A 27,680-nucleotide genomic window follows, 5' to 3' on the forward strand; every position below is an offset into this window, starting at 1 on the left:
CCACTCTGAAGCCCCCAGTCTGCCCCCTGGTGACTAGGGGCTGGGAGTAGGGGCAAGAAGGTGGGGCCAGGAGTGTGCAGGCAAAGTTGGGGGGGCTCTGGTCCCCGGGTGCTGTCTGACCCCAGTGACTTGCAGGGCATTTTGGGGTCTGGCTTTGCACTGAAAGTTCAAGAGCAACACCGTCAGAAGCACTTTGAGAAGAGGCGGAACCCTGCAGCAGGTCTGATCCAGGTGCGTCCAGATAGCCCCCATGTGGGCCCCACACGGACCCATGGGACCCCTGGCCTGGGCCTGAGGTGTTAGAGCGAAGCCCCTCTGGTGTTTGTCTCCTGTTGGAGAATTCAAGTCTGTGCTGAGAGCCACTTAGATGCTTGCAGTGGCCCGGCACCTGTGGCACAGGTAACATCAAGGCCAGCGGTCTGTGGGCCCTGGGCCAGGCTGTCACCGGTGCCCCCGAGCTGTCCCCTCACAGCACCAATGCTGCCTTGCACTTGTGGGATGGGGGTTAGAGACCCCCATGCAGGTAGGTGGCGGAGCCATGTCTGTGCTGCCCAACTTGCACCACCCACCCCATCACTGGGGTCACACTGGCCATGCAGCATCCAGCAGTGCTTCCTGAGCCATCCTGAAAGTGCGGGCCAGGCACAGGCTGCCCGAGGGGCTGAGGTTCCCACAGCCCTTCCCAAGGACCGGGGGACCCAGTGGACCTTTGGCATTGACTGACCTTTACTGCTGGCTGGACACTGGCCTGTCCCCTCACCTGGCTTTCTTTTTTAAAGGTGTGGTCTTGCCCACACTGCTGCCTACTTTTGTGTGTATATGTACACCTGTGTCTTTCACCATAAGAACTTCAATCAACTGCTTCTTTTAAATGCAAAAGAGTGTAAAGAAGAACAAAAATGCCCCCCCCCCCCCCATTGACAGTAGTCCCACCCACTATTGACAGCAAAGTCATAGTACTCCCAGTGGTTTCCAGGTCTGAGCAGCATAGGGAAGGAGCGCGACCTGAACAGATATCACTTCCCCACAGCCCCCTCCTCTCTGAGAAGCTCCAAGTTATTGGGGGAGGGTGGGAGATGGGGAGGAATTAGGGAAGGACCCCCACACACTAGGGACTCCATGAGGCCACACATACCCAGTGCTGAACGCAGGCTCAGAAGTGACTGGAGAAGACCCTAAGTGCTTACCTCACCTGACTTCATGCAGTAGGAAGTCAGCCTCTGAGACTTTGGTTTCTTAGATATGACACCAAAAGCACAAGCAATGAAAGAAAAACTTTTGTGCATCCAAAGACACTATTTGAACTGTCTCCTTAGAGAGTAAGAAGATAACCCACAGGGTAGGAGAAAATATTTGCACATCAGATATCTGATAGAGAGCTGGTATCCAGAATACATGAAGGACTCGTAGCTCAACTACAAACAGACAAATGACCCAACTAAGAAATGGGCAAAGGATTTAAGTAGACATCTCTCCAAAGAAGATACACCAGCTGGCCTATAAGAACATGAAAAGATATTGTTCTTCATGGAGGAAATAAAAATCAAAAGTCCTTCATGTCCACCAGGATGGCTACAATTTAAAAAAATTAAGTTGATGGGGAGGTGAAGTCAGAACCTTCGTACGTCGCTGTGGGAGTGGGTGTGAAATGGTGTGACTGTTGTAGAAGACAGTTTGGTGGCTCCTCCAAAGGTTAAACCTGTCACACAACCCAGAAATCCCACTCTTAGGTGACCACCCCACAGAACTGGAAACAGGTGTTTAGCCAAAAACTTTCACGCAGGTGCTCGCAGTGGCACTGTTCACAGGAGTCAAAGGTTGAAACACCACCTCAGCCAGTGAAAGGGTGCAGAAGATGTGGTCCGTCCACACGCTCGAATCTTGTTGTTGTTTTTAGTCACTCAGTCGTGTCTGGCTCTTTGTAACCCTATGGACTGTAGCCCATCAGGCTCCTCTGTCCTGGGGTTTCCCAGGCAACAATATTGGAGTGGGTTGCCATCTTCTCCAGGGGATCTTCCTAGGAATTGCACCTGCGTCTCTTGCATTGCAGCAGATTCTTTACCACTGAGCCACCTGGGAAGCCCCATGCTTGAATATGTCTGGCTTTAAAAAGAACAAGGCTTGGACACGGGCTCCACCAGGGACAGGCCTTGGGAACGTGCTAAATGGAGGGAGCCAGACCCAGGAGGCCTGGCACTGAAATTCTATTGCTAGGAAGTGTCCAGAGTGGGGAACCACAGAGACTGATTGCAGATCAGGGATGGCAGGCCAGGGGTGGAGGGAGTGGGGAGTCTTGCTGGTGGGTTGGGGGCTCTTAGTCTTGAGGTGGTGAAAGTGTGGTGTTTGTCAAGGGGACATTTGCACAGCATCAGGAACAAGCTTAGCACCAATCAACTGTGCCCTTTAAAAGGGTGAATTTTACGTTATGTGTATTTTACTCTGATTAACAAGAGTTGGGAACAGAGGCCAGGCCCGGCCAAGGCTGGTGTAAAGGGAGGCCTGCGCCCTGCAGGGGTTCAGCCTTACAGTGGAGGATGCTGCCCATGTCCTTGGCTCTGGCCCTCACCTCCTGTCCCCCGGGGAGGGCAGGAAGGTGACCATGACACAGGGTGATGGCTGCCAGGCAAGGTGGGACAGATGGAAGGGAAAGAACTGGAGTTCCATGCAGACTCACTGCCGGGTCCCCCCTCCCAACTCCACTCTGCAGAGGTGACTGTGGCCCATGGGGTGGGAGCGACACTGGGCTGCTGTCCAGAGGCCAGTGCAGACGGATGTGTGGGGGCAAAGCCCCGGGAGAGGCGGGAGGGCCCCTAGCGCCCGCCTGACCCCCGTCCTCTCCACAGTCCGCCTGGAGGTTCTATGCCACCAACTTGTCACGCACGGACCTGCACTCCACGTGGCAGTACTACGAGCGCACGGTGACCGTCCCCATGTACAGGTACCTCTGCCCCCCACCACGCTGCCTGTGTGTGCCCCCCATTTGTTCTTAATCCCCATTTTCAGTTGTTCATCATTTTGTTTGCTTTTTGTTTCTTTTTCTTTAAAACATGTACTTTTCAAAAATGAATCGTGTGTGATTTATTTTATTAACTTTGTTCTCTGTTTTATAGTTTGCGGCTTTTATTTTTCACCTTCATTCCGCCCCCTGCTTAGTGTCCTTGCTGTCAGGGGTGTAGTGTGTGAGTCTGGTGGACACGGCCCCCTGAGCTCACAGAGGTAAATGCGGCTGCTTCCACGGACCACAGCCCAGTGCAGCCCTACTGGTGGGGGGCCCTGTGTTTAGAAACAAAAGGATAACCTTGACCCTCTGACCCCCAGCGAGGGCCAGGGTCTCTGTCGAGGAAGGAGAGACCCCCCGGACCACAGCGAGGCCCCAACAGGACAAGGTGCAGACACCCCCAGGATCCCTGTGGGGGAGAGAGTGTCCTGGGGAGCCCCCCTGGGGGTCGCATGGACAGTAGGCACCCTTTCAGGCTCTGCCCCTGGGGTGTGTTGGTGCCAGGCCTGGGCTCAGGATGAGGTCCGAGGTGAGAAGCGTGGGGACCTGGCCAGAGTCCATGAAGGTCAGGTGCCCTCCGGTGAGCATTGAACTCTGGGTCCTCTCAGCCAGAAGTGTCCCCTCACCTGCCCCTGGGTGTCCACCCACGGAGCCCTCACTGGGGCAGAGTCCTCCTGCAGGTCCCCACCTGCCTCTTCCGGGACCTGTCACCTGGGAGACAGTGCTGTCCGCTCCCCTCTCCAGCATTCGACCCACCAGCACTTCCGGGGACACTTAGTCTCGGGGTGCCGGGGGCCCAAGGGCACTCGCTCTCACCCCAGGCCCTGTGCTCCCAGCCCTTGAGGCAGGACCGACCCTCGTGCTAATTTTCTTTGTTCTGTTGTTTCCCCCACTTTCCTCAACTATTTTTTTTTCATTTCCTTTTTCTTCTCCCGTTCTTTTACAATCTTCTGTTCCTTTCCCTCTGTGTGTGTGTGAAAAACACTTGAAAGCTCGCAAACTCAAACCTACGGGGCCTCCAGGTAGGACTGCATGGGCGGAAAGCGTGTGGTGTGATTCTGTTCTGTTGGGGACTGTCCCGGGGCCCCCTGAACCAGCCCCGCCCGGCCTGTGGCCCCTATCTGGAGCCACATGTCCCCTCCTCGCTCCCCTGGTCCCCTCTCCTGACTGCCCCCACCCTCAGCTGCTTTCTTGTGCTGGATCTGTCTGTCCAGGTGTTTTCTGTCCCTTGTTCTGCTTCCTGCCTGTCTCAGTGGCTGGGGTCCTGCCCCTGCGCCTCCACCCTGCCCCCGGGGCCCCACTTATGCCCAGTGCAGAGGTAGTGGAGACAGGGTATTGGCCGTCCCAGTTTGGGGCACCCCCAGTTAGCAGCCCCCAGTCCTGGCAGACTGCTCTGGGCTTGGGGTCTCTCTCTCTGTCTGCATCCACTCCCCCAACCCCAAGTCTTCGCACGGCAGTGAGAGTGAGACTCGAGGCCATGGACAGAGGGTCCTGTGGCCCATCCATGTGGCCCCACTGACCATGTCTGCACCGGACACTGCTTCCTGGGGTCCCCTGTCTAGACCGGGTGCCAAGCTGCTCCAGGAAGGGTCCCCTGTGCCCTTTGTAGGCCCTGTCTTTCCACTCAGAGTGGTGGCGCCGTGCTCCGCCCTGCAGAGCAGGGCTCTCTCATCCTCCCTTGGTGCCCTGTGTGGGAACCTGTCAGAGTTAATCCTCTGGTCCCAGAAGGGAAGAGGGGGCTGGGCAGGGCCAGGCTCCTCAGGCAGGGGGGCCTGACCCCCCCCCCCAGAGGTGGGGTGAAGAGGGAGCAGGGTCCTTCCCGGCTGCTGACCCTGGACTCCTGGGGCTCCGGGTGGGGGGGACCCTGCTTCAGACCCTGACAGGCTCCTCCCAGACCAGCGACCCCTTGGTTCATCTACTCTAGCAATACCACATCCCCCGATGTCTGGGGAGGCACCCCTGCCTAGCCCCGGGCCTGGGGACTGGTGGTGTCCTCCGCAGCCGGCTGACCCCTAGACTAACACTGCTCGCTCCTGTGTGTCCCACCCCCATCGCCCGCTGCACCCTCGTCCCCCACGACTGGACTGTGTGTGCGTGGCCCTCGAGTGTGTGGTGCCTGCACGTCCTTTGCCCGTCTGTGTCCTGTCCCCTTGCCGCTCTGTGTCCAAGGCATGGCGTCCTAACTGCGTGTCCCTGCCCTTGACCCACGTGTGTGGGGGCTGAGTGGGTTCAGCTGCCCGGGGTCTCTGCTCCAGGCCACGGTGGGTGCTCAAGGTGGTGGGGAGACCAGCTCTGCCCCAGTGTCACTCCTGGGGCTCTACTGTGCCCATGGCTTGAGCTGACTGAACTGCCCAGGTCTCCTGCTTGGTCTGGACCTAAGAGGACAGGGGAGAGCCTTGGAGAGGAGTGGGAAGGGGGAGAAGGAGGGCGAGCGTTCCCAGGATCCAGGCCTGGCGGGGCTGGGGCTGCAGAGGGAACAGAGGGGTGGGGCCACACCTGCTGGCCCTGGGATGGCAATGACCAGGGCAGGGCCGGGGGAGGGATGTTCCTCTGGGTGCTAGGGGCATGGCTGGGCAGCGGAGGAGTTGGGAGAGACCAGAGCAAAGTTGGAGACTGACTGGCGGGGGCAGGTCAGGGCTGCAGGTACAGGGGGTCAGGGACCTTCCTGTTCTGGAGACAGTGGGGAGCCCGAGCAGAAGGACTAGAGCGAGTCAGAGGAGGATGGGCATCCGGGGACCAGGGACATGGGGTACGTGGGAGGGACAGGAGGGGGTAGGGGCTGGAACCAGGGTGTGTGGGGAATGGTGGTACTGTGGGACAGAGTGAGGACTCCCAGCAGAGTCTTGGACACAGTTGCCTGGGAGGGTCAGGGGTCCCCAGGGTCAAGAAGGCCTGAGGCTCAGGACAGGGTTTGGGGACCTGGGGCTCAGTGGGGATGTCACAGACAGTGGGGGTGTCAGAGCAGGTGGAGGCTGAGTCAGGAAGGAGAGACCAGTGCCTGGAAGCTGACAGGGTGACTGATGGACGAGATGGAAGCTGAGGGTTGAAAGTGTCCAGGAACCAGGTGGGAAGTGGGGAGTGGGGTGGGGGAAGGGACAAAAGTGTCCCCAGACAGCATGGGGACCCAAGTCTCTGGATGAGGCTCCTGCAGCTGGAGGTGGGGGCGTGGGCTTCCCCAGGAGCCTCCCAGGTGTACAGACCACTGCCTGGCATCCCAGAGGGACTTGATTCACCTCTGGCTTTCTTGCTGGTGGCCACAGCCTGAATGCTGGATTGGCAGGCAGGCCAGGCATGCGGCTGTCCTGGTGGGTGGGACTCCATCTGGGAAATGGGGCTCAGAGTAGGGCCAGACCAGTCACCCAGGAACCGCCCAGTGGGCTCTGCCCAGCACAGTCCTTTCCTGGGACCTCTGCCCTGCTCAGCTTTGGCAGAGAGAGTGGCTCAGAGAGAGAGGGGTCTGTGAGTCCTAGGATGTTGGGGGCTGTGTTTTCAACTGTGCTGCAAATCCAGGGGGTGTTCAGGGGTTGGGAGAGGGGAGGGGCACCCCCCCATTTTCTGGTGCCCTGCGGGACCTGTTCCACGTGGGCATCCCTTCTAGGGATGGCCTGGACACCACCCGCTCCCAGGCCGAGGTGCCCAGGGAAAGTGAGCCCAGAGGAACGCAGAAAGTGCCTGGGCTGCAGAGGTGGAGGCACGGGCTCCCCGGGGGTCTGCTGCCACCATGGACTCCTCCTGTTTCTGCCTGTGACAGGTTGTCATGGCCTGTGTCCCCATGTGAGATGTGGACACCGGTGAGAGCTGGCATGGGGGTCCCTGGGGCTCTGGTGGGTTGTGGGCTCACTCACCTGTCCTCTTGCTGCAGACTGATCCCGCCGCTCAACCAGCTGGAGCTGCTGCGGAACCTCAAGAGCAAGTCTGGACTTACCTTCAGGTGGGCGGGGGCGTCCACGCTGGCTCTGATCCCCCGTGGCTCCATGAGAGCCAGTAGGGGCGCTCAGGCTGGGCTAAGGCCCCCGATGGCTCAGAATGTTCACATCCTGTTGCCATAGGCCCTGGTGCTGCTGGCGGTTTTCCCCTGTTGCTGACCAGTCTTGGCTCCCATCCTGAGGGTGGCTGGTTTGGGGGTGGGCACGGGGGAGGTGGTACTCCATATGGGGCTGGGAGGCTGGTGCTCTGGCCACAGGTCGGAGGAAGAGTCCAACCCTGGAGCATCGGGTGGAGACACGTGAGTAGCACCTGCTGCTTCCTTCACGACCACAAAACCTGTGACTCCCGGAGCACTTGACACAGACAGGCTTGCCAAGGACACGGACTGGCCAATGGGAGAGGAGGGGAGGATGCCTGCTGGGCCCACCACCCAGGGCTGTTTGAAGAGCTCTCACCAGTGGGGCATCTGAAGAGGGTTGGATAGTGCCCCCCTGCAAAGATTCATCTGTGTCCTGGGACCTGTGAACATGACCTTATTTGGAAGAGTCCTCGTGGGTGTGGTTAAGTGAAGGACCTTAGCTGTCCTGAGCATTGACTGTGGAAGTTGACAGCTCCAGAGCTTTCTTCACACGTCCTCTTTGAAAGTTCGTTAATATTGGTGATGCTGATTAAAACAAGTGTCCATAAACATGGGGCCATAGCACCCTCAGTCTCAAAACTTCTCGTGACCCCTTCCAGATTCGCTGTCCCTCTGGAACCTGCCTCCTTGGGCCCCCAGGGAGCTCTTAGGGGCATGTGGGCTGTTTCTGCACCCCTCACACGGAGCCCTGGCCCATGGGAGCATTGTGCATCAGCTGGGCCCTGTGTGGGGTCCAGCCGCTGGGCCGGCTTCTGACATCATGTGCTTCTGTTTGCAGGAAGGAGCCTCAGCCGGAGCCATCTCCCAGGTCAGTGCCCGCCTGCCTTCTGCTGCCTCCGCTGTGCTCTGCGTGTCCCGTGGAGCTCGTGCTGCCGCGGGGCCTGTGCATGCTCCCTGATGCCACTGCGCGAGGACCCCTGCCCATTGGTGATGTGGGCACCTGGGTCTATGCCCCCTTACAGGCCCCCAAGCTGAGGGGCAGCTCCTGTCTGCCCGCCTGTGACTGCAGCCCCTTGGGCGGGAGTTGGGCGGCTTTCAGGGGAGCGGTCCCACTGGCTCCAAGCACAGGGTCTGGGCTGCTCTGAGTTGAGGGTGGGACACTCCCACGGGGTGTCCCAAACACTGCGGATCAGGGTCAGGCAGTAGGGGGAGGGGCTGTTCTGAGGGGAGGTCTTCACACCACCCCTGCAGGTCTTGGTTTGTGGAGGTTTCTGGAGGATGGAGGAGTGGGAGAGGGTTCCCTTTGGGCAGGATCTCCTGCCCCGCCTCACACCCCCTGGGTGGGCACCTGTACCCCGCTACTCGTGTCTGTCTAGGCCCCTGCAGTTCTATTTGGTTCATGTGAATTTGAGACCAGGAACCCCAAATGGGGACTCCCGGGGGTGATCTCAGCTGGGGTTAGGGGGATAGCACCCTGCTGTTTTCCTAGTTTTGAAAAGAAAGCCAGATCAATTCACTACTTTCAAGTCTGGTGACCTGCAACCTGCCCATGTACTGCTGTGTATCCCTGAGCTCAGGGGTTCCCTGGTGCCCTGTCTACACCTGCATGGGGAGTCCCGTCCCCCAGGCCATGGGGGCCAAAGACACTGCCGGCTTGTTCGTGCCCTCCTGGACTAAAGGCTGCTCAGCTGGGAAGGCACTGGGCTGAGCCCTGCTTCAGCATCCATCGGAGGGGGGCATGTACCCCACCCCTGAGTCCCTGAAGTGGGTTGGCCACTGGAGCTGACCTGGAAACATCAGCAGTGCTTTGCCTCCAACCAGTCTAAAGAGCAGCAGACGACCCTTTAGATCCCAGACCAGAGTGGCTTTATCCTGGGCAGTGACCTCTGTTCTCATGGGCACAAACCGAGGGGCCTGGCACGGGGCTGTGGTCAGGTGGGCAGGGAGGGGGAGCAGCAAGCCTGGCGTCTGGGGCGCCCCGAGGCTGCTCCACTTCGTTGGTTCCCGTTGGTGCTGCCATCAGCCCCTCCTGTGAGCCCCCAGGACCCGGAGGCCGAGCAGGTGGGCACGGCTGCCCTCAGCTCTGCCCAGTGGGCGCTCTCTGGCCCTCGGCGCGGCCCCTCCGGCCTATCGCGGCTCCCTGTGCTCACCGCCTGCGTGCCTCTCCCTTCCAGACAATTTTCGTCTCAGCCTCTCTCTCTCTCTCTCTCCTCTCCTGCCCTCCCCTCCCCCAATCTGGAAAATCTTGCCTGCCCCCCCCAAGTGCCTTTAATCATGTCACTGCCCTTCTCGGGCCCCTTTCACGTCCGCTCTGTCTTTGGGGATGAGGTGGCTGACCCTGAAAGCAGGACTCCAGGTGAGGATTCACGGGAGCCCCCTGGCTCTCCGGCACGTTCTGTGGCTCCCCTTCCTCGAACCCGCTTTTTGCTCCTCCCTCCCTCCCTGTGTGTCCGTGTGTCCCTGCCTGTGACCAGTGGCTTCCCCTGGGGGCCCCAGGCTGAGGCCCTGGGACAGAGGGCGGCCTATCCTGGGAGCACACCTTTCAGCCAGGGCATTTCTGTGCCCCGACTGGAGCAGCCAGGAGCCCCTGTGAAGCACCTGGTGCACAGTAGGTCTGCAGGAAAGGGTCCCGCCTTGGACACCTGTGGGTGGGCTGTTCCTGGGCTGCCCGGCGAGGGGACCCTAAGCAGGTGGATGGGGTGGGTGCGGGGGCCCTCCACTGCCGGGAGACCCTTTGGTCCTGGCTTATGGTGGGGACGTGCACCGTGGCTGTGTGGGCGTCAGACCAAGGTGTGGGCCTGGCGGAGGGCAGGGGCAGGTGGGGGTCTCGGGCTGTGCTGCTCCGGGTGTGGCTCTGACCTGCCCTTTGATCTACCCCATTTCTGACTGCCTTCTCCTGTGCCTGGGGAAACCCCTGTGCCCCAGCTGCTTTGCTCCCGTCCATGTGGCCCCCTCTTCGTCGTGGGGGGCCGTGTGCCGTGTTTGGGTGCGTGTCTGTCCAGTCTGGTGTTGGTGACTGTTTGTGGGCACCTCTTCCACCCTCTGGAGCCCAGGCCCCCCCGGGCTGAATGTGGGCAGGAAACCGCAGGGCCAGCCTAGAGCCCAGAGGCGATGGGCTGGAGTTGGGGCTCCTCACTGCCCACCCCAAGCAGAGGAGCAGTGTTCAGGGGGGTTGGCTGGGCCACCACCAGTCCCCCTTCCTCTGCTCTTGTCCTGCTCTCAGACTTCCTTGTTTCATGCAGGAGCCTCTGGCCACGTGAGGCTGTTTAAATTTTCATTAAAACTAAAGAAACCGCTGCAGTTGGAGAGCCGCTCCCAAGCTCCTGTGCGTGGGAGCCAGGCTTGAGGTGTCACGTAGGAAATGGTGGGTGGGCAGTGTGGGGCTGCTCATCTGTTCAAGACTGGGGTCCTTCCAAAGAGCTGGAGGCAGACACCCCACCCCACCTCATGCTCTTTCCTGGGGGAGGAGCTCCCAGGAGGGGCAAGGCAGGGCTCTGTGTGCAGGCCTGGGGACCCCTGCAAGGAGCTGGCCATGTAGGTCTTGGTCTTTAGGGTCTTCATCTGTCCAGCAGGCCCTGGTGGAACTGTGGCTGCCTCGGGAGTGTGCCCGGGGAGAGCACGTTTGCCCTAAATTTGAGTTCTGTGAGCTGCTGGGCAGGGTCTGGGGGGGTCCGAGTCCTGGGAAGGTGTGCCCCTCTGTCCGGGGTGGCCCTCTAGTTAGTTTTTTTCTACAACCTGAAGTAACTGGGGGAGGTCCTACCAGGGAAACGCACACTCTCGTAGGTTCCTCCACGGAGGACGAAGCTGGTGAAGCCGAGGGAGAGCTCTTTGAGGAACCTTGACCCTAGCTTGCTGGTGTTAATGTGGGGAGATCCTTGCTGGGACAGTGGCAGGTGCCACTGGTGTTTAAGTGAATGTGAGTCGACACTGTTGGCTGCATCCGGGTTTCTAGGCGCAGCAGTTTGGGAGCCACTGTCTCAGAAGCAACAACTTTGAAGGTGGAGGCAGAGAGTAAGACCCCAGGGAAGCGAAGGGTTTCTTGGGTTTCTTGATGTTCTCGCTGGTTCTTTTCATTTCTGCTTAAAAGTTTTGTGGCTCAGACAGTAAAGAATCCATCTGCAAAGCAGGAGACCCGGGTTCGATCTCTGGGTGGGAAAGATCCCCTGGAGAAGGGAATAGCAATCCATTCCAGTATTTTTGCCTGGAGAATCCCATGAACAGAGAAGCCTGGCGGGCTGTGGTCCATGGGGGTCACAGAGAGTTGGACATGACTGATCAACTAACATGCTTGCAGGTTCTTGTGCACAGCTGAGGCTCGCTCTGGCCTTTGCGGAGGGTCTTGGGCAGGCTGACCACCTTTCCTGACCACCGCCTTTCCTGAACAGCTAGCTGCACGTCAGGATAGCCTTCACCCAGGATCTGGCCTTGGCCGGCCCTTTGATGTGCAGGTGCCCCAAGCCTCCTCCTCCTTGGCTCCCCTCCGGGTACAGGTGGCCACTGTCTTCTGGGTAAATGGGGGCCACTTCTGATCAGGCCGCTGGCTGGGTTGGTTTGTGAAGCCAAACTCGCACGTTTTTCCTCTGAAAACGTGAGCTTTCTGAAATCCTGTCCCTGTAGAACCAGCAAAGCCTTAGCCCATGTATTATTTTTTTGTTGGCATGAATATAGCAAAAAATAATACATCTTTTGAAAGAGATGGCCCCGAATAGATGCTGGAAGGAAAAGGTATTTTTGGAGAGAAAAAAAAATGGATTTTTTTTTTTCTCTCCAAAAATAGGGACTATTTTCTTTTCCAGGCTGACGGAGGACTTCGTGCGCGACCTCCGCGCTCGCACTTCTCTCTCCCATGCGAACTCTGTGGCGGGTGCACCCCTCGCCCACACGCCTGGCCGGGGTCCCTCCGGTCGCCAGCGCCCCCAGGACTAACTGTCCTCTCCTCATTTCCAGTAAAGGCAGACGGTGCGCAGAGTCCCTGTGTGGATGCTGCCCAGGACACGCTAGGTACCGCGGACACGCCGCTCGGACGACCATTGCTGCACGGCTCTTGTCCCCTCCCGCTCCAAACACTCTGCTTATTAGAGGTTCTAGATGCGCCAGGGAAAAGCTGGCGCCCGCCCGGTCCCCCAGGCCCGGATTCTGATTGGAAGCTCACCTCCCAGCCCCTTCGTGGAGCCCCTGCCCTCCTCTGACCCCAGGCGCCCTCCTGGGCAACAGGGGCACGGCGCTAATGCCCTTCCTTCGCCCCAAGCCAAATGATGCCCCAACGATGCTGTACTCCAAGTAGGAGAGGGGCCGGCCAGGGGGTCTGAACCCGCAAAGCGTGCCTTCCGGGGTCTGATTGCTCTCCTGCGAGACTTCCGCATGGCCGGGCCATCTAGCACCTCTACTACGCAAGGGAGGGCGCTGCCCTCCACCCGCTGCCCGCCCGCGGGAGGCGGCTCTGTCCTGTGTGTGCCGGGCTCCTTGTGGCCCTGGCACACCAGACGCACCGGAAAGCCCGAGGTCCGCGGCTCCCCCCTCCCACGTACAGGCCTGGTTTAGGGCAGACTGGAAACGGGACGGTGGAAGGGCCGACCTTTGCCCCGTGGGCTCCCTGACTGCCGGCACGTTTCCTCTCTCTGTGCCCTGTCTGCTCTCGGGGATGTGGAAGTGTCTGTCCTCCTGCTTGCTCTGGGCCCCCTGCTGCCCGCCCCACCCTGCCCCGTGCGGCCCGCAGGTGCTGGCAGCTGCACTCACTAGTCATCGTGTGCATGTGGTCTGAGCTGGCCCTGGAAGCAGGGGTGTTGAGTGGTGGGCGTGGGGAGGGGCTGGGCAGCAGGTCGGGGCTCCAGGGCGGCATGCCTGCACACCTGCATCCGTGCATGCTCCGAATCCTGCTCCCCCAGAGAAGGGCTCGGAGGGGAGACCTCCCCCCACCCTGCACCTGCCGTGCTGCCTGTGTGTTCTGAAGTAGGCCTGCGGGGGTGGGGGGCTCTTGCAGCCCTCGGAGGGGAGATTTGGGGTCACAACAGAAGCTGTCCTGCTTGCCCAGAGCTTGTGTCCAGGGTGCTTCTGGCCACAGGCTGGCCTATCAGGTCGGGGGCTGTGGTCAGGTTGCCTGGGAACCGGAAGGGCCAAAGGTGCCCACAGCCGGTCCAGGGGCCCAGGCCATGCTTGGCCCCGCTATGTGTGTTTCACAACTCTCCCCTCATCTTCCTCATCTTCCCTGGGCATCCAAGGTCCAGTTGTGGGCCAGATGGTTCTCTCGGTGGATGCTGGCTCTCCCCCCGACACGCTGGGCCCTGGCCGTGCAGACTAGGGTATAGGGGCGCTCAGCCGGGGTGCCCCCTTGCTTATCCCTGTTGATGGCTGGCTTCTCTTTTTGGTGATTTTGCCCTGGATGGGGGATGGGGGTGGTGGCAGGCAGGAGAGGAGAGGCTGGGCCTTGCTTTCTCCCCCAGACCTTCCTGAGCTTGCTCCCTGGCCCCGTGTAAATGCCCTTCACTTGGAGAGTGGGCTAGCCTCCTGCTCCTTCGCTGGGGGCAGGCGGCCAGAGCTCCACCCTGCATTTGCTTTCATCCTTGGCTTGTGAGGTGAGGGAGGGCCTTTCTTGACTCCTGCAGGACTGTCAGCACTCGAGCGCCTGGAGTCAACGAAGGATCAGGGTGGCTGGGGGGCTGCGTGCCTGTGACTCTGAGTTGTGATAACTGAGAAAGTCCAGACTACCACCCATGGTCCCCCAGCAGGGTGCTCCTCTCCGGTCTGAGCAGTCTGAGAGTCAGGGATGGGATGGCAGGGCCAGGGTGAGGCCAGGGAAGCCTCCTTCCTGTGGCTCTGTCCTCGTAGGCAGCTGCGTGGGGCCAAGTTCCAGGGACCCCTGGTGTGCACAGGACAGCAAATCCAGCCAGGGGTCCCCATCAAAGTCTAGGTGGGGCCCTTGCTTCTTGGTTCTCCTGGACCAGCTGGTGGTCTCCTTTGGGAATGACGAGGGTTATCTGCACACTGGCCCCCATGCTCTGGCTCCGGGGGTCCCTTGGCCCCCCACCCCTGTCTTGGTCTCGTGACAGGCACAGCAGTTACAGGCTTGGGGTTAGTGTCCTGAGCAAGCAAATGCCCTGGCTCCTGTGCTCAAGGGGACCCTGGGCACCCAGAGTCTCTGGGGGAACCTCCCCTCTGAGTGGGCTTCCTGCCTCAGGCCTGAGAACTAGCACAGAGGGTCTCAGCTGGCTGGGGGCAAGGTGGGGGCACCAGCTTGGACTGCAGTGTCTGGGCTGGGTGGACCAGGCCATGGGCCGTCTCTTCTCCATGGCCTGTCATCTCTGCGCCGTCTGACGCTGTGTCAGCTGTGGGTCCCCTTTGGGTCAATGGAGGTGGCTGACCCGGGGCATCTGTGATGGGGCTGGCACTGTCTGAGGGATCAGCTGTGGTGGTTGCTTCCCAGGGGCAGCAGAGGCCCTGTCAGGTGCCCATGAGGGATGGCGCCAGGCCCTGGGCCCCAGGGCAGTGCAGAGGCCACTCCAGGAGGTCCTGTGGCCCCTCAGTGTGGTGGCATGAATGGGTTCACAGTTCACAGGGACTTCGCTCTCCTCCAGGCAGATGGTGGTCTGTGGGAGGAAGTGAGTGGCCGCCTGGCCCGGGGCCTGACCTATGACTACCACAACTGCTTCTGTCTCCTGCCTGAGGCCTGGAGGATGTTAGAACTGACAAACTCGGGGTGTCAGATCCATCTCTGTGGTTACCAATAGATGAGGGCAGGGAGCCCATTATGGGGCTGCAGCTGGATGGCCACGGTTACCCCCTCCCTGCGACCTCTGACCAGGGCTCAACTGGCACCCCAAGTGTTCTTCAGAGCGTGAATGTTCTATTTCTGGATGGGTCCTGTTTGGGGGAACCTGTGCTGCCCTGGGTAGAAAGGGGTGGGCAGACCCTTGCCCTCCGTGTTGCTTCCTCTCCCCCTCCCCTGCAACTCTTCCTCCAGGCAGCTCCCCATGGTTGGGCAGATGGGCCCAGGGGTCAGCTGCAGACCTCACCCTCCTGACCTGGTGCAGTTACGAGGGTGGAGGGGCAGGTGTGGTAACCACTGAAGTGGCTGGGTGCGCTCAGGCGGTGCCCAGGACGTTTGGAGAAGGAGGCCTGGCTGGACAGTGTGGCAAGAGCTCAGGCACTTTGGGTGGCAACTGAAAGTGATTTCAGAGTCCACTGACTGGTCCCCGGCCAGGCCAAGCACCCGGTGGGCCCTGGGAGTCTGTGGTAGGGCTGACTCGTCTCCACTCACCCAGGCAACCCTCCTTCCCCATCCCCATGGCCTCGGCGCCCCATCCACGCTCCAGCAGCCAGTGGGCTGGAGTGTTCTTTGCAGGGTGACCTCTCTTGCTGTCTTTCTGTGTGTCTGTCCGTCTATCGGTTCTCGCGGGAGCAGTCAGAAGGTCAGTTTGAAAGACCGTGTCTTCTCCAGCCCCCGCGGCGTGGCTGCCAAGGGCAAGGGGTCCCCTCAGGCCCAGACCGTCCGCCGGTCACCCAGCGCCGACCAGAGCCTAGAGGACAGTCCAAGCAAGGTGCCCAAGAGTTGGAGCTTCGGGGAACGTGGCCGCGCCCGGCAGGCATTCCGGGCCAGGGGTGCTGCTTCGCGGCAGAACTCGGAAGGTGGGTTGGGCAGCCCCAGGGGTAGGGGCCTGCTGTCCTGCAGCTCTGGGAGGCGGGGCCACACGGGTTTGTCCTGCACCACGAGCTCCATGCTCACCCACGGCACTGGTGACGGTGTGCTCCTGCTCTCACGGCAGACATTCCCCGGGTCCCGTGTGTGGACATATCACATTTTGTCCATCTGTCCATGCACAGTGATGCCCTCTTATACTCTCATGGTGGCTGCTCCCCAAGGAGCACAGTGGAGGGGAGCAGGCTGAGAAGGCAGGAGTGGGGGGCTGGAGCACTGTGGGGCCAGAGCACCAGGCCCCTCAGTGCCGGGGGCTGCCTGGCCCCTCATGGGCTGTGTCCTTCCACCCAGAAGCAAGTCTCCCAGGGGAGGACATCGTGGACGACAATAAGAGCTGCAACTGCGAGTTTGTGACAGAGGATCTGACCCCAGGCCTCAAAGTCAGCATTCGGGCCGTGTGGTGAGGAGCTGGCTACCTCTCGCAAAGCCATCTGTGCACGTGGGGCCTGGGAAGCGGGTGTGAGGACACAGCTCCAGGGCGATGCCTCGTGGCCGACACCACTTCAGCCTGGGCCCTGAGGCTCACAAGGCACCTGCTGTCATGGCTGTCACCTGCTCCTGGGTGCCAGGTGCCTGGGGCCGTCCGTGGATGGCCAGGAGCTGTGCTGCACAGGAGTTCCTGAGTGGACAAGGGTCCTCAGCACAGCTAGGCCCAAAGGTGGAGGGGTTATGGGGAGTGGGTGTCCTAGGTAACAGCGCTAGAGATGCTGGGAGGGCCATAGCTAGGTGGTTGTTGGGGGGCTGCCTTCAGTGGTCTCTGCCCATTGCTCACAGCCCCTCATCTGACCCCCCACCAGTGTTATGCGGTTCCTGGTGTCCAAGCGGAAGTTCAAGGAGAGCCTGCGGCCCTACGACGTGATGGATGTGATCGAGCAGTACTCAGCCGGTCACCTAGACATGCTGTCCCGCATCAAAAACCTGCAGTCCAGGCAAGAGCACCCACCCTGCCCTGGGGTGTGGAGCCGGGTCCTCTGGGCCAAACCTGGGTGCTGTTCGGGGACCGGTGCAGTGCAGGCTGCCTGTTCCTGGCAGAGATGTGGCAGCGGATGCGGCTGCAGACACAGTGGCTGGCCCTGCTTGCTGCCACATCTGGGCCCTTCCTCTCCGGCCCCACACCGGCCCCAGGAGGGTCTTTTCTGCCATGTCCTCGTGTGGTCTGTTTTTGAATCTTTCTGTTGTTTCTCTCTTCTCTCTGCCCTTGCCATGATGGGCAAGCGTGTATGTGTGTATGTGTGCACATGCATGTATGTAAATGCACACGTGTACTCACGCACGTGCAGACCATAGGTACACATGTGCACACACTTGTATGTGTAAAGTGCATGCATGTGCATGTGTGCACACGAGTGCAACACATGTTTTGCAGAAGTGTGTGAGTGTACGCATGTATCTGTGTGTGTTGTGTGTCCTTGCATGTATGTGTGCCCACGTGAGCTGGGGAGAGTACTTCTGTTGAGAGGTGAAGGGGCAGTTTTCCATGGGCCTGTTGGGCAGTAGTTAGGCCATGTGGCACCTCTTCCTCCAGGATGGAAGGGCAGGTTCTCCCTCCCCTCACACAGAGGGATTCCTATGGCGAGAGTAGGCGGTGGGGCTGGACAGGTTCCTGGCGTGGCCGGGGGAGGGCGCACGCGGGCACTGCCGTCTCTGGCTTGTTCACTCTAGGAGTCAGTCGTACATGCATGTACACAGACGCAGTGAGGACTCGGGACACACATGCACACAGAACTATGTCTACTCCCACATGCACATGTGTGTTGGCACACGTGTACACAAGTAACTGTTTCCTAAGTCTCATGTCCACATATATGTCCCATAGGCCAGCACACACGCATGCACGCTGAGTACACATGTGCTCAGAAGCACGCACCGTCCACACAAACGCGCACACGTGTCTGTGGTGCCTGTGATGCCATGGCTGTCGTGGGTCTGTCCTGGCGTGGGCCTCACCCTCTGCTGGCCAGGCCCCTCCACTGAAGCTGCTGCCAGTTCTCTGGCCCTGAAGCCTGGACTCTGGCCGTGGGGGTGTCTGGATGGTCATGGCAGTACTGGGGGTCAGCCCAGCCTCTGGCCCCACAGCAGGTGGCGTCTACCTGGTTCCTCTTGAGATCCCAGGGGAGTGGTCCATCTAGGCCTCCAGCTCTCCCTTTGGGTGGGGCCGGGGGGTGACCCCTTCCTGTCCACGGGCTTGGGCCAGGAGGAGGTCAGCTACTCATTGTCCTCCTCGAGCATTGAGTAGACCTGTGTGTATGTGCGAACATGTGTGCACATGCAGTTGTGCACGTGCAAATGTGTGAGAGTGCATGTGTACACAGGTGTGTGAACGTGTGCCAGTGCATGCAAACATGCAGATGTGTGTAATGGGTGAATGTGTATGTGTGTCCACATGTGTGCAAGTGTGAATGAGAGGCTGCCCCGGGTCCCAACGGCTGGCCCACCTCCACCGGTCACAGCAGCTGTTTTTTGTTCACCAGACTCTTCTGTCCTAGATGGTCTCCTCTCCCTCCCTTTCCGTCTGGAAAACAGATGAGACAGACCCACCCCGCAGGAGCTGGATGTCTGTCACTCACTGGCAGGGCCTTCGTGTCCTTCCTGGGACCCTTGGCAGTCTGCTGCCAGTGTCCTGTGCATGTGGACACTGGCCCGGGCAGACAGGGCACCGCGAGCTTGCAGCCCTGCTCGGTGCCGAGGTCCTGGAGCTCAGAGTCCTTGCGCTCGTCTGTACAGGGTCGGGGCGGCCTTCAGCAGGTCGTTCCTTTCATCTATGCAAGTTCCTGCTGCCCCCCTCCCCCCATGTTGCTTCACGATGCATTTTCCCGGTGTCTCTTTTCTTGTTTACTCGCCAGGATAGATATGATTGTGGGCCCCCCACCCCCTTCAACTCCCCGGCACAAGAAGTACCCCAGCAAAGGACCCACGGCCCCTCCGAGAGAGTCACCCCAGTACTCACCTAGGTCAGGACACGCCCCGCCTGTCTGTGTGGAATGCCAGTCCCCTTCGCTCCAGCCACATGACGGCAGCACCCTCTCTGCTCGACAGGACGTGGGGCTGTTTCTGTCCTTGACAAAGCGACATCCTCTGAAGCCCCGGGAGGCTGGGCCTGGGGCCCTTGAGCTGCTCCTCTTGGCGGGTTCCTGGGGAGGCTGTGTGACACCTGTGTGACTGCTGTGGGGGCGCTCCCTGGGCACAAGTAGATGGCAGCCCCCCAGGGGCCAGACGCGTTCAGACGTGAGGCCTGCCTTGCGGGGGCTCTGCTTGAGCACCAATGCAGGCTCCTAGCACCACTGCCGGTGGGTCACCCTGGGCTGCTGATGAACCAAGCAGGTCCTCTGGCCTCTAGACCCTGATGAAGAGTGACTAGGAAAGGCTCCAACCTGAGTGGGACACCCAGGGGGTCCCCAGAGCCCTGGACTTTGTGTCTAGTTGTCACCGCAGTCAGGGTTCCTGCAGGAGGTGGTCCTGGCCAAAGGGGAGTGGGGTATGAGGGCAGTTAGGTGTTAGGCAGCAGAACCAGGGACACTGGTGGTGAATTCAGACATCGGAGCCTTCCTGTTCCCCTGGACGGTTGAAATGATGGCTATGACCCCCCCAGCAGATCTGCGAGAGCAGCACCCAGGGCAGGGATGTGGGCTGAGGGCAGAGGCACCCTGGCTGTGCTGGCAGAGGGGACCAGGGGTGTCCTGAAGGCCAGCAGGGATGCTGACCTCTGGGCCAATGGAGCGAGTTGGGTGTCTGACTCCTATGTGCTGGGGTTTCTGTGTGTGAGGCTGGGGATCAGTGTACTTGGCACCTCAGCCTGGCAGCTCTCCCATAAGAAAGGAGTTTCCGGGGGAGCAGGCCTGACCCAGGGCAGCCCAAACAGTGTTTTTCGCATCCCCTGTCCTTCCTGTGCCCCACAAGGAGGACAGCCCCCAGGAAGCTGTGCCCCGAGACAGCAGCCTGCCCTTCCGGCATCACTGTAGGGCCCAGGGGCTGAGGAGGCCCTGCCAGCCCTCAGAGCCCCCAGGCCTCCCGGAGCACTGCAGCCAGAGGACACGCAGACTCCCACAGAGAAGGCCCGACTGGGCAGGAGGGGTTAAGCCCAGCTCCTCACCTGAGGCCCAGGGGAGGGGGTAGTGCAGAGTCAGGGAGCACCCACCAGCAGCAGCTCCAGGCCTGGAGCTGAGGCTCCCAGGGCAGCAGCTAGGTGGACAGCCCGTCATGTGGCAGGGGTGAAGGCGCTGAGCGCCCGTGCCTGGACTGTGTGGACACTTGAACACCAGACAGCCCTCCTCCCGCTCTGTCCCCACGGCGTCTGCTTGGAGTCTGAGGGCCCTTCGTCCCCCCCCCCCCCAGCCCCCCCGCATGATCAAGCATGATGCCCACTGGAGCATGAGGAGGCTGCCCCATGGCTGATGCAAGCCTGACCCCTCCTGCTTCCTGCGACAGACAGGACAGATCCCTGAGTCCCAACAGGCAATCAGGGCAGCTGTGGATGAGGAAGGCAGCCGGGGAAGGGGCAGTGGCTTCAAGTGGCACTGCTAGGGGGCCTGGCAGCCCTCCTCACTCTGGAGCCTGGAAAGGGGCTCCGCCCATGAGGCTTGCGTGGCCTGTGCCCAGGTCACTGTCCTGCCAGCCGCACCCTGGCCCCAGTGTGTTTGCCCAGTGTCCATGTGGCTGCACCCCTCCGGCTCAGGCGCCCACGCTGCTGCTCTCAAGGCCCCTTCTGAGCTCCTCTGGGGCCATTCCTGCTCACACGGTGGTCAAGCAGAAGCCCCTCCAGGAAGGAGGCCTCCTTCCCCTCTTGTTGGCTTTCCTGACTGCTACCCTTGTTTGAGGCCAGCTCAGCTGTGTTCCGCATCCCCCACTCGTGTGCACACAAGGGCACACTCACGTTCACACACGTGCGCTCACATACATGGAAGCACGCACACGCATGCACAGTAAGCACACACGTGTACACGCACGAGCGCACACGGACCCCTTCTGGTTGGCAGTGGCTCTGTCTGTCCCTTCTGGTTGTGCGTTGGCGGTTTTCAGTGTTAGTCTGTGTCCCCTCCCGCGTCTGGAGCATGGAGCGTAGCCCTCACGCCCCCCTGCCCCCTACCCGCGCTTCTGTGGTTCCCTCTGCAGACCTTTAGCTCCGCCCCCTCCAGACCCCCGGGTGGGCGGGGCCTCAGTGGCACGTTATCCAGGAGCAGAGCCGGAGTGGGGGCTGGGCTCGGGGTGGGGAAGATGCGGGGAGCTGGGAGTGCATGGCCCTGACTTCCTTCTCTGCTCCTCGCTGATGTGCCAGCCCCGCTGGGATGGGACGGTCAAGGGACAGGCCCCGAGGGTGGCAGAGAGCAGGACGGGGACCTGGCGCCCGGCGTCCGTCTGTCCTGGTTCCTCGCTGCCCTCAGTCGGCTCTGGCTCAGTTGGAGCCTGAAACTGGGGGTTGCGGCTTGGCCCAGGAGGAGACGCCTTGGGCCCCGGCACTCTCACCCGACCTCACGCCCGGGGTGGATCTCTTCCGGCAGAGTGGACCAGATCGTGGGGCGTGGCCCAGCGATGGCGGACAAAGACCGAGGCAAGGGCCCGGCGGAGGCGGAGCTGCCCGAGGACCCCAGCATGATGGGGAGGCTGGGGAAGGTGGAGAAGCAGGTGGGAGAGGCTGGGGGTCCGTGGTGTCCGCGCGGCCGCTGCGGGAGGGTGCGCCAGCTTTGTGGGGAGCTGAGGGCTGTGGTGTCTGGACCCCGGGTACCCCGTGAGCACTCCCAGGCCTGGGGCACTTCCCTTCTGCTGGCCAGCGCCTACAGACCCCAGGCCAAGCACTGGCTTGCTCGCTCTTTTCTCGCCTGGGGGGCGCTGCTGCAGGGCCTGCGTGGTCATTCTCCACCCCACTTGTCTGACTTTCCTCTACTCTCTTGGGAACAAGTCCTCTGGAACCACACACAAGACCCTCAGCTGAGGGTCTGCTTCTGGGAGCCCAGGAGAGGAACAGATGGTTCCTTCTGTCTTGAGTTTGCTCTATGGGTGAACCCACAGAGTGGCCCATACAAGCAAGAGTGTCCATGCTTTGAAGCCCTGAAGCCACATACCCTGATGGGGGTGGTCAGAGGCTGAGCTGCTGGGGGTAGGGTGTGTGTGTGTGTGTGTGTCCTGCCTTCTATTGCTTCTGCAATTCTGTAGGTGACATTCTGGGTCCCCCCACCTCTGGGGAGTGTCTAGGGTCCCCACACGTCCAGGGAGCATTGCTGCCCTCCCCAACTCCAAGGAGCATCCTGACCCCCCCTCCCCATGAGAAGCATCCAGCCCTTCCCACCTCCAGGGACCGTCCTCCCCACCCCTGCCCCCCTCCCCAGCATGGGAAGCGTCCAGCGTGGCCCACTGGCCCCTCCCGCAGGTCCTGTCCATGGAGAAGAAGCTGGATTTCCTGGTGAACATCTACATGCAGCGCATGGGTGTCCCCCCGACGGAAACCGAGGCCTACTTTGGGGCCAAGGAGCCAGAGCCAGCGCCACCGTACCACAGCCCTGAGGACAGCCGGGACCACGGTGGCCGGAGTGGCTGCATCATCAAGCTTGTCCGTTCCACCAGCTCCGTGGGCCAGAAGAACTTCGCGGCTCCCCCACCTGCGCCCCCCGCCCAGTGCCCACCCTCCACCTCGTGGCAGCAGCAGTGCCACCCCCGCCCAGGCCATGGCACCTCACCCGTGGGGGACCACAGCTCGCTCGTGCGCATCCCACCGCCACCCACCCACGAGCGGTCCCTGTCCGCTTACAGCGGGGGCCACCGGGCCAGCACAGAGTTCCTGAGGCCGGAGGATGCCCCGGCCTGCAGGCCCCACGAGGGTGCACTGAGGGACAGTGACACATCCATCTCCATTCCATCCGTGGACCACGAGGAGCTGGAGCGCTCTTTCAGTGGCTTCAGCATCTCCCAGTCCAAGGAGAACCTGGATGCCCTCAACAGCTGCTATGCGGCGGTCGCTCCGTGTGCCAAAGTCAGGCCCTACATTGCAGAGGGCGAGTCGGACACGGACTCGGACCTCTGCACCCCGTGCGGGCCCCCACCACGCTCCGCGACAGGCGAGGGCCCTTTCGGTGATATGGGCTGGGCCGGGCCCCGGAAGTGAGGCCACCCGCTAGCCTCCCCCTGACTCCTGGCCTCCTGGTCTTGAGGCAGATGCTCTGGGGCCCTTTTCTTAGAGCAAGGCAGTAGGGGTGTCTGTGCAGGGTGGCAGGCAGGCGTGGCCCTCAGTCTCTCGCACTGAAGGCTGGCAGGAATTCTTTTCCAGCAAGGGGCAGCCCGGCTGGCCGTGCCCACTCGGCAGACTCTGCAGACCATTGGCCTGGGCATGACAGAGGCCGGGGTCGAGGCTGAGGACAGGCACCCGGTGGCCAGGTGGAGGCTTGGGTGGGGGCAGGGTGGCAGCGAGGGGCAGATCTGCCTCGTGAGGATCAGCAGCTTTGAGGCCCAGGGCGTGTGGGTTGTCTCTGCCCCCATTCCTGTTCTGCCCCATCATCCTGGGTACCACCCGCAGCTGCTGGTCAGTGTCACCACCTTCCCCCTGGTTCCGAGCATCCTGTGACAGGAGCCAGCCCCACGTTCAGGACTCTGGCCTGAAGGGGGCGTGGGGGCGAGGCTCGGGACCCCCTCCAGAACAAAATGGCCTCAGACCTCCTGAACTTGATTCCTGTGGGGAGGGACGGGCTCCATAGGCTCCTGGAGGAGATCCTTGGGGGCTCCCTTCCAGAGCTGGAAGCTGGAGGGGTGTACCCTGTGTCCTCTTCCCTCTCCCCTGGCTGGGCGCTGGTCACCACGCTGTGGCCAGCTCTGTGACATGGACCTGCCTGTGGGAATGTGTGCTGAGTGGCTAGGGGGCCCCCTGGCTGGGCTCGTCCTCTGGGGTCCTGACCAGGCCGGTTGTGGTGAGTTGATTTGCTCGCTGTCCTCCAGGGACCCTGCTTCACCTGTCCCCCATCAGCCCCCCAACAGGACCCCAGCTGGACGATGCTGCAGCTGATGGGAAAACCCTTCAGTAGAGTCCTGCCCCGCACTGTCCAGAGATGAAGGAGCTGCCTTGTAGGTGGTCTCTCCTGTCCCTCCTAGGCTGACCATCCCCCGCACTCTATTCACTGACCAGCCCTTGACTATGACCGCTGGGTGTCTTGGGATCGGAGATGCCTGTTCCCACCCTGGGCCCTGGGAAACAGTGGTGCCCATCCTTCTCGTCTTGGGCCTGAGGAGCAGTCGCTTTGAGCCAGGAGCCCAACCCCAGGAGGCAGGGTGGACCCCATCCTGGGCCCCCAGCTGTCAGTGTGCAGGGGCATCTGGCATTTGGGGTGACAGGACAGCAAGCCTGGGCACCTAGCGTCCTCTGAGGCAGTGGCCTTCCTGTGCGCCAGGGCTGGGTCCGCGAAGCCTACCACGTAGCGACTTCCCCTGAAATACCAGGTCCAGGGAGAGCCTGAGCTGTCTCCTCAGGACGCTTCCATCCATCCTGGTCAGTGAGAGTCTCTGCTTGCTCTCTGGGAAAGACTTTGAAAGTAGCATCCGAGGGTCAAATGCCCCTGGCTGTTGGGGTCCTGGCCCTCTGAGATCCCTGGGGAGCAGTGTCTACTATAGCCCCTGTGCATTCCCCCCCTTCACCAGGACCCCCCAGGTCCCTGCCATGTGCACCTGTCTGCTAGCCCAGTGCAGGAGGACCCGAGCTTGGAGTCAGAACCGTGGTCTGTGTTCAGAGCCAAGGCACAAGGATGCCCCCCCACCCCAGTCTCCAAGGAAAGGTTGGCTGTGGAATCTTCCATGTGGCCTCGGGCGGGGGGTGCCTCTTTGGCTCCCTCCACCCAGCGTGTCTGCTCTGTGCCCCCTTGGTGTTCTCCCCCTCAGACCTTCAGTGGTGAGCAAAGCTCCTCCTTAGTGTTGGCTGTGTGAAGAGGCCCTGGCAAGTGACAGCTCCTCTGGGTGAGGGTAGAGCCCCCCTTTGCCCCCCATCTTGGGAGAGAGAGGCCCCAGCTGGAGGCCCCCAACAAGGCATGAGCAGGCCAGCCCCTGGACCAAGTGTATCCACAGCTGCTCCAGCCCCAGCTGTTGCTGTCCGGCTCTGGGAGGGTTCAATTCAGGTTGCCAGCAGCAGGGACCCACCCCTGTTGGATCTTGGCCTGCGTGGGCCCCTGGCCTGCTAGAAGAGGCCTTTTTCCCCTGGAGAGAGGTGCGTGTCCTGTCACTTGCATGCCTTGTGTTGTGGGTCCCTGGTGACAAGAAGGGCTGGCTTGGTCCGCAGAGCTGCTGAGCCAGATACTGGCGCCAAGGCCACTGCTGGGAGGGCCTCCAAGGTTGCAGAAGGAGGGGTTGAGGCCCAACTCTCCACGTGCTGTGCTCAGCAAGGAGTCTGTGACGCCTCCTCCATGAAATTTTGCCCCCCCCTCCCCGGTCTCTGCTCGGGGGACCGTTTTGGGGTGCGATTTTAGGAGATGATGGGGTAGAGGCTCCTTCTTAGGGGTCCGAGCAACATGTGTTCCTTTGTGTCCATCTGCTGCCCCAGGGCCCCCACCTTCAGGAGCTGTGGCAGGAGAGTGCTTGGCACTCCGGGGACATCGGTGCACTTCCTGGGTGACCTGTGGCTGCGGGCCCACCCTGCCCCACCGCACGTGTGGTAGGCGCTTCCCAAGAGAAGCATCTCAGTTACCTGATCACGTGGCTCCCTCAGCCCTGCACATGCCTGTGCTCACACTCCTGCCTGCAGACATACAGCACATACACACTCATGCATACACACCCACAGGTACACGCACAGCACCTGCACATGGAGTCACATGCATTCTCACCCAGACACACCAGAGTGCACACACTTACCCATGTGTGCACAATCATACACACCATGTGCACACACCCATGCTCACATACTCACACGCCCATGTGCACACACGCTTACCAACACACGCACAGACACCTTGTCTGCTTCAATCCGTAGGAATCAGCAAGTTTGGGAGTTGCAGACAGTCCTGGGACATTGACCCTGGGTGGGGTTCCTGCTCTTCTGGCCTCTGGGCAGCACCTCAGGGGATCCCCAGAGCCCAGGCAGGTTCCCACCTACCCTCTTCCTCCTCCTTAGCTGCCCCGGAGGCTGTCCAGATGCCAGGATGGCCTCGGCTGGGCCAGGGAGGTCTTGGTGTCTGTGGGTATCCAGCTGCAATGTGGGGGCTCTGGTGGCTCCTTCCGCCCTCCTGAGCCATGCGGCCCAGCCTCAGGACCCTCTCCCTTTTCTGCCCCACACCCCCCTGTTCTGTGACAGCATGAGCCGTGGCCACCGTGAAGGATGAAGGAACCCAGCCAGAGGGCAGGGGACTCCCTCCGGTGCCTCCCTGCCGGGCCCCTCCCTCTGGGAGGCCATGGCACCCCCACGGGAGCACCACCCTCCTTTGGGGGGATTTGCCAGGGGGTCCACCCCATGAGGAGAGCCAGTCACTGCCCTCTAATTAACACTCTCAGCCGGAGCGGTCACCAGACAGCAGCTCTGCACAGCTTTCATGTGTGCATGACCACCCTGGTGGTCATGGGCCTAAGATGTCAACATGGGACGGGGGGAGGTGTCCTCTTGTCTGCTACACCGTGTACCTGCTGTTTGTGGACAGAACGTGGCCCTGGGACATTGCTGATGCTTCTGAAGCCCCGGAGGGTGGGAGCTGCAGACAGGCCTTCGTAAGAGTGCTGGTGTTAATTCCCATGCTCCCCCGACATCAAGACCACGCCAGGCGCTGGTGGAGGCATCGGCCTGGATTTCCTGCTGCTAAGCCAACATTGGTTCCGCACCCAAGTCTCCAGAATACATGTCTGTGAAGAGGGCTGGTCCAGCAGGGAGGCCCCACCTGGAGGGTTCAGGGCACCCTGCTCGTAGTGGGGTGGGGAGTTCTGAGCCGCGGGGTGCCTCCATGACCCCCAGTACACACGGCTCCAAATTATACACTCTTCCTCACGTGCACTGCCCTGCATGGTCTTCAGCTGCCCTGGGCAGTGATGTGAACAGTCCTGCCCTCTGTGACCCCTGAGCAGAACTCCAGGCTGCCTGCTTGTGTGGATGGATGTTTGGCCCCGCAGGACCGGGCTACTTGCTTTTAGTGCCCAGGGGAGCTCCAGGCTCCCTGAGTCGGATGCCCAGTGGACCTGTGCACTTATCCCAGGCCAGCTGCTTCCTGTGTTCCTGCCCCCAGGGCGGTTCCACTTGGGCCTTTACCAAGTTCTAAGTGGGAGAGACGATCGGGGAGCTTCCTGGAGGAGGTGATGTGCTAGGATCAGGGGCTTACACCTACCCTCTGTCCAAGGGCCCTAGAAAGCCGGCTGCCCAGGGCAGGACACTGTAGCCCCTGGAGCCGCACAAGTGGGGCACACAGCTTGCTGGCTTCTGTTGACTTGTGAGGATGGGGGCAGGCATGGAGGGCATTCTGGAGGGAGGAGAATGCCCCTTCCTCCTAGGAAGGAGGTGGGGAGCTTGAAAAAGATGCTTGCGAGAGGAGAGACCCTTCTGTCTTGAGGAGGAGTTGGGTGGCTCTTGTCTTGGATATTTGCATGGGTCCCCTTGCCTGATAGAGGTGTGGCTGGATGGCCCTGTCTGGAGAGCCCCTCAGTATAGGCAGATCAGGCACCGGGAGAGGCGGGGACCCTTCTGGGGGACAGCCCTCGGTCCTGGGGTTTCTGGGCAGGTGTGTGGACTTTGCTGAATGCTGCACGTCCAGCTCTGACTGAGTTTCATAAAGTTGTTGCCTTAATGCACGTTGACAAAAATTCACCGTGGTCATCCCCTGCCCCCTTGGCCTCTGCCAGGCACCAACCTGCAACCCCGCCGCCTCCTCCATCCAGGGACTGCGAGCCCAGGTCTGCAGCAAGTACAGGGGGTAGGGGACCTCACGGCATGGTTCCTGTGGGGCTCTGCCTACTCGCCCACCTGGGGACCCCACCCTCATCCCACGCCGTCTGAAGGCGGCCCTGGCCCCAGCTCTGGCCCCGTCTGCGCTGTTGTCTTGGCT

At 61.1% G+C, this 27,680-nt stretch overlaps 1 protein-coding gene across 5 annotated transcripts in view; it reads left to right on the forward strand.

The window, feature by feature from the left end:
- Positions 1–22,789, forward strand: part of KCNQ2 (potassium voltage-gated channel subfamily Q member 2) — a 43,349-nt gene extending 20,560 nt beyond the window's left edge. Inside the window, exons 7-17 of one of the 5 annotated variants that reach the window (XM_065919669.1) lie at positions 136–231; positions 2,844–2,938; positions 3,991–4,020; positions 6,861–6,929; positions 7,843–7,872; positions 11,952–12,005; positions 15,403–15,626; positions 15,988–16,096; positions 16,494–16,625; positions 21,192–21,315; positions 22,058–22,789. In XM_065919669.1, coding sequence (XP_065775741.1) covers positions 136–231; positions 2,844–2,938; positions 3,991–4,020; positions 6,861–6,929; positions 7,843–7,872; positions 11,952–12,005; positions 15,403–15,626; positions 15,988–16,096; positions 16,494–16,625; positions 21,192–21,315; positions 22,058–22,789 — 1,695 coding nt within the window. Of the gene's footprint in view, positions 1–135; positions 232–2,843; positions 2,939–3,990; positions 4,021–6,860; positions 6,930–7,842; positions 7,873–11,951; positions 12,006–15,402; positions 15,627–15,987; positions 16,097–16,493; positions 16,626–18,539; positions 18,648–21,191; positions 21,316–22,057 lie in introns of all 5 variants that reach the window. The other 4 variants (XM_065919668.1, XM_065919671.1, XM_065919673.1 and 1 more) reach the window with 4 other exon arrangements.
- Positions 22,790–27,680: the final 4,891 nt, after the last annotated feature.

Source organism: Muntiacus reevesi, chromosome 2 (genome assembly GCF_963930625.1).
Source record: "Muntiacus reevesi chromosome 2, mMunRee1.1, whole genome shotgun sequence".
NCBI lineage: Eukaryota > Metazoa > Chordata > Mammalia > Artiodactyla > Cervidae > Muntiacus > Muntiacus reevesi.